General features: G+C 37.1%; 1 protein-coding gene across 1 annotated transcript in view; it reads right to left on the bottom strand.

Annotated features, from left to right (window-relative positions):
- Positions 1-1,039: 1,039 nt before the first annotated feature.
- CAPZA2 (capping actin protein of muscle Z-line subunit alpha 2) overlaps positions 1,040-6,324 on the bottom strand; it is a 56,616-nt gene continuing 51,331 nt past the window's right edge. Inside the window, exons 9-10 of the mRNA XM_055283767.2 lie at positions 4,159-4,221; positions 1,040-2,569 (exon numbers count right to left, since the gene is read on the bottom strand). Of these exons, the coding sequence (XP_055139742.1) occupies positions 2,429-2,569; positions 4,159-4,221 (204 nt within the window). The 3' untranslated portion in view covers positions 1,040-2,428. The remainder of the gene's footprint in view (positions 2,570-4,158; positions 4,222-6,324) is intronic.

The raw sequence follows: 6,324 nt of genomic DNA, 5'->3' as shown, positions 1-6,324 counted from the left end.
GAGCTATAGGATACTCTGGGTTCCCATTCTTCTTTCACTTTAATAAATGCCATTCTTTTATTATTATTATTGAGACGGGGTCTCCCTGTGTCCCCCAGGCTGGAGTACAGTGGCTCAATCTCTGCTCACTGCAACCTCCACCTCCGAGGTTCAAATGATTCTCCTGTCTCAGCCTCCTGAGTAGTTGGGATTACAGGTGTGCACCAACATCCCCGGCTAATTTTTTTTTGTTTTTAGTAAAGACGGGGTTTCAGCATGTTGGTTAGGCTGGTCTCGAACTCCTGACCTCGTGATCCACCTGCCTAGGCCTCCCAAAGTGCTGGGATTACAGGTGTGAGCCACTGTGCCCCGCCTAATAAATGCCATTCTTATACTATAAAAGACTAGTGTGTTCTGTGCAATCATTATTTCAGACTGTTCTAAATTATTATTATTTTTTTTTGAGACGGAGTCTGGCTCTGTCACCCAGGCTGGAGTGCAGTGGCACGATCTAGGCTCACTGCAAGCTCCACCTCCTGGGTTCATGCCATTCTCCTGCCTCAGCCTCCCAAGTAGCTGGGACTACAGGCGCCTGTCCCCACGCCCGGCTAATTTTTTGTATTTTTGGTAGAGACAGGGTTTCACTGTGTTAGCCAGGGTGGTCTCGATCTCCTGACCCGGTGATCCACCGGCCTCGACCTCCCAAAGTGCTGGGATTACAGGTGTGAGCCACTGCGCCCACCCTGTTCTAAATTATTTTTGATAAATCTTCCGTCTCACAAGCAAATCACCTTAAAAACAGTTGCATACATTTTGAGTAATGCATTCCAGACTAGAACAGAGATAGGAAATTGATGACTTTCATGGGATAGAAACTCATGATGGCCTGATACAACTAAGCTTGTCAATTAGATCTAGTATTTAGTTCACCATCATCAAACTTTCAAGTATATATATTTTAAAAAGGAACATAATTAATGTTACCAATTCATTTTCTTTAGGAATCCCAATGTGCCAAAACTTGTATTTTAAAACTAAAGAAAAGATGATTTAGCCAAAATGTCATAATTTCATATTATATTCTCAATGCTTTCAAAGCCCAACAGTGATTTTAAAAAGAAATTAAACATGCTTTCATTGAATTTTTAAAAATCTATACAATTCAAGCTAATGAAATATTTTATTGTACATAATAAAAGTGGTGTTTTTCTAAAAAAAAAATAAAATAAAATAAAATAAAAATTTCCAGGCCCAGACGTCTACAGGAGTACGTGAGGAAAGGATTCCACTCAAGTATAATAAGCAATACTCTATTGAATGAAACCATAACTCCACTTCACTCCCTATGGTAAATACTAACATTCACCACAGGCTTGAAATTCCTGTAGCATCAGTAGAACTATTTTTGAAAATATTACAAACATGCTTATGATGCATAGGAAGATGAAAAAATTTAGACTGTAACCGCACACCATATGTAATCCCAGCTTTTCTAATTTACAACCAGTTAAGAATTACAATATCCAAAGAAAGTATTTTAAAATATATATGCTCACTGGTAAGTGACTTTCTACTCAAATAAATAGGAAAATTTGCATTTTAATGTCACATTGAATTTCAGTACTTTTCAATCCAAGAAAAAAAAAAATAAACCGAGACATGGTCATGAGTTCAGGATTATATATATTACAATTTGCCTTGTTATAATACATTTGTGGCTTTATGATAAAAATAACTCAGGGACATATGGAATTCAAGCTGATCTGCATAACTGTCACAAGAAAAAAAGCATTAAATGCATTTCTGAAATAAGTATTTTCATTAATTTCAGAATCTCAAAACAGCATTAGACCTTGCCTTGTTTAAAAAAAATTTAGTTCAACACTAAGCTAGCTAAATAACCTTCTTGAAAGGTTTAAACACAATTGATATAGAAAATGCTTTCCCTCTAATCTCAACTTTACATAAATGGAACAGGTGAGGAAGAAAAGGTAGACAATTTCTTTAGCAGCATATATGGCTAAATCCATCAACCACCTTAAACTAGAATGTCCATTATTGACCCCATTAAAAAGAACTGGGGAAATATCAAAAATTACTGATTTCATAAACCAAAAGACAACAATTTTAGGGTTACAGTTAGTAAAATATTTTTGAGACACTTCAAAAACTTTTAACCATAAACTAGAAGAATCATCTCTTCATTGTAAGAAAGAAAGGCCTAACAGAAAGACATTTAAACTAAACTGATTTTCAATCCTCTTACAACAAACAAAATGAAAAATAATGGTTGATTAGCTAAGCTTTGTGCTCTAATCAAACTAATTAATTACAGTGATTTTAAATGGCAACAGCCCATCTGACTGGGCAGCTTGACAGTTCAGAATACTTTTGCAATAATTTTTTTAACGCAAAGACACTAAAATGATCCGGTCATGCAATGTTCATCTTATGCATTCTGCATCTCTTTGCCAATCTTGTAGCTAAGGATCTTGTTCCAATCAATCTTAGTGCGTGTAACTGGCAACTGTCGACGTAAGGCTTTGAAAGTAGTGTCCGACATTGTCTGATAATTCTCACTGATGGCAGTCTATGAAAAACAATAGTTAGAAGTTTAAAGTAAAGCAAAGAACAGAACAATTTATAAAGCACACAGATGTTTTCAGAATAAGTTTTATTTAAGCAGCCTGTTTCACTGTTTTTAAACAGTCAAATAAAATCCCAACATTGTTTTAAAAGCTGTTTAATAGCAGCTAGAAGAGCCGGGTGTGGTGGCTTATGCCTGTAATCCCAGCACTTTGGGAGGCCGAGGTGGGCGGATCACAGGGTCAGGAGATCGAGACCATCCTGGCTAACGCAGTGAAATACAAAAAAAAATTAGCCGGGCTTGGTGGCGGGCGCCGGTAGTCCCGGCTTCTCGGGAGGCTGAGGCAGGAGAATGGCATGAACCCGGGAGGCGGAGCTTGCAGTGGGCCGAGATTGCGCCACTGCACTCCAGCCTGGGCCACAGAGCAAGATTCCATCTTCAAAAAAAAATAAATAAATAAAATAAAAGCAGCTAGAAGAAAAAGCCTATAATAATTTTGAATAAACTTAATGAAATAAAATTATAAATTAGACTTAATATTTGTGTGTCCTCGTTTTGAATTTTAGTATGTCAGAACAATTTATAGATTATTATTTTTAAGGAGTAGAAACTTGTCCAATTCACAAATTAAATGCTTAAATTCAAGAGTGTAGTTTAGAAGCTGATAAATAACATAAAAAGTAAAGCACAAAATGAAATGTGATATAAACAGATTACACATAATCCAAATGGTAAGACACAGCCTGAATTAAAATTTCCAACCAGAAAAAAAATAGCCACTTAAAGTCTGGCATATTTTGACTGATACAGGTTGAGCATCCCTAACTGAAAAATCCAAAGCTTCCAAAGCTTGAAACATTTTGAGCATCAACATGACACTCAAAAGGCAATGCTCACTGGAGCACTGATGCAGATTTCTAATTTTCAGATTACGGAAGCTTGACTGGTAAATATATAATGCAAATATTCCAAAATCCAAAAAAATCTGAAATCTAAAACACTTCTGGTCCCAAGCAACTCAGATCAGAGATACTCAGTCTGCACTCAGAAATTATGTTGGCTAAAACCTAGTCTTTTTTTTTTTTTTTTTGAGACGGAGTCTCACTCTGTCGCCAGGCTGGGGTGCAGTGGCGCGATCTCGGCTCACTGCAACCTCTGCCTCCCGGGTTCAAGCGATTGTCCTGCCTCAGCCTCCTGAGTAGCACTCGCCACTACAGGCACATGCCACCACACCCAGCTAATTTTTGTATTTTTAGTAGAGACAGGGTTTCACCATGTTGGCCAGGATGGTCTTGATCTCTTGACCTCGTGATCCACCTGCCTCGGCTTCCCAAAGTGTTGGGATTACAGGCATGAGCCATCGCACTCAGCCTAGTCTTAGTATTTTTAAAATACGAAATATTAATGGAATTCAATTTACTTGCCACTCTTTTTGCCTACACTTTAATAAGTCTGCCTTTGTGTTAAAAGGAGACACACAACAAAAAGACTCTAACTGATGCAATGGAAAAATTCAGCCTTCGGCTGAAATTAAAATTTCAGTGCCATTATTTCATAAGTGAGTGTAGCTTATATAATATTTAAAATCATACCTGGTATTCATTTTCTGCAGCTTCTACAATCTTTATAAATTCTTTTGCTGTTTGCACTTCATTCTGAATAAAAACAAAACAAAACAAAATAAAAATAGTAACTTAAAACTAAACTACTATTATTTTAAAATATATGTATGGTTAATGTAATGTTATAATAAATAACACAGAAGGAAATTATGACATAGAACAAATATTGTAAGATCAATTATTCTAAGTCTAAGGGGAAAATAGGTAAAATTATTTTAAAAGTCTACAGAATAAGCCGGTCTCAATGTTTAGCTGGCTAAGAAAGTGAAATCTCAATGATACACACATGGATGAAAAGTTCAATTTTAAACACTGGACATGCATTCCAATAGACAACCTTTATGGGTAAGAAGTTTGGTAAGGATTTCTAATTGATGACTCTTTATCGGAATATTGTTAAATATTTACTGAACATTATGTAACAGAACAGTGATGCCAAAAAAAAAAAATCACTAATCAGGAAGAATGTATTTTTCTGGAAAAATTTTTTTTTTTAACATGCCAATAGATGGGTTTGTTAGCTTTTTCCTAACAGTAAAGTTAACAGAATCTGGATTTAAAAAATAAAACAGTGTTAATGTAAAATTCTCTAACACCTTATACTTTATATATATGGTGTAAAAATATAAAACAACGAAAACCTCCTAAGATAGAGTAAAAATGGTCATTCCTAAAAAAATGAGCACAAACTGGCATATTAGTCAAGTTTAATTACTATGACCATCTCTCAAAACCCTACCCTCTGTAATTTTGTGGACAAATTTCTCTTATGAAGCATCTGTTTTGTTTTTGTTTTGTTTTTTTTTTTGAGACAGGGTCTCGGCCTGTAGCACAGGCTGGAGTGCAGCGGTGTGATCTTGGCTCACTGTAATCTCCGCTTCCCAGGTTCAAGCAATTTTCGTGCCTCAGCCACCCAAATAGCTGGAACTATAGGAATGTACCACCATTCCCGTCTCATTTTTGTATTTTTAGTAGAGATGGGGTTTTTGTATTTTTAGTAGAGATGAGGTTTCACCATATTGGCCAGGCTGGTCTCCAGTGATCCACCTACCTCAGCTTCCTGAAGTGAAAGGATTACAGACGTGAGCCACAGCACCCAGCCAGGAAGCATCTCTGCTCAATGTCAAACTCCCCAAACAAGATGGCATCATACCCTTGTTATGTCAATAAAATTGAATGTAGTAATTACATATGATATGTAACTATATGAAGTAGAACATCTCATGGAAAATCAGACATTAGTAAGTTTTTTTCACTGGCAAATTTTGCAAGGAGAGTACCGACTAGGTCAAAGCAGAAATCACCTAAGTGCTAATAAAAAATTTTTTAAAAGATAGCTTCAGGGGCTGGGTGTGGTGGCCCATGCCTGTAATCCCAGCACTCTGGGGAGGCCAAGGCAGAAGGGTTGCTTTTGGCCAGGGTTTTGAGACCAGCCTGGGCAATATGGTGAGACCCCATCTCTACAAAAAATAAGTTAGCTGGGCATGGTGGCACACGCCTGTAGTCCCAGCTACTAGAGAGGCTGAGGCAGGAGGATCGCTTGAGCCCAGGATGTTGAGGCTGCAGTGAGCTGTGTTCACACACTGCACTCTAGCCTGGGCAACAGAGTGACACCCTGTCTCAAAAAAATATATACATATATATGTGTGTGTGTGTGTTTATATATATGTATATGTAAATATAGCTTATCTTCTTAGGTAGCATCTGGCTTAACATATTCATACATGTTTCTTAAAGTTAAATGCTTTCTTGAGTTAAAAATAAATTTTTCTTTAATATTTGTAAATTGTATATAAGCAGTTGATGTTTACAATACACAGATACTTTTAGGTATATGACACAAACAAATGAGAAAATGTCACTGTTAATGTTATACTGTCAATATCCATGGGGCAAAAAAAACAAAAGCCAAACTTTTGGAGGCCAAGGTGGGTAAATTGCACGAGTCCAGGAGTTCAAGACTAGCTAGGCAACATGGTGAAACCCCATCTCTACCAAAAAAAAAAAAAAAAAAAAAAGCTGGGTGTGGTTGCATGTGCCTGTAGTCCCAGCTACTCAGGAGGCTCAGATGGGAGAATGGCTTGAGCCCTAGAGGCAGAGGTTGCAGTGAGCTGAGATCATGTCAGCCTGGGTGAC

Source organism: Symphalangus syndactylus, chromosome 6, assembly GCF_028878055.3.
Source record: "Symphalangus syndactylus isolate Jambi chromosome 6, NHGRI_mSymSyn1-v2.1_pri, whole genome shotgun sequence".
Lineage (NCBI taxonomy): Eukaryota > Metazoa > Chordata > Mammalia > Primates > Hylobatidae > Symphalangus > Symphalangus syndactylus.
Note: the sequence above shows the minus strand (reverse complement) of the source record. Positions and strands in the feature narration are given on the sequence as shown.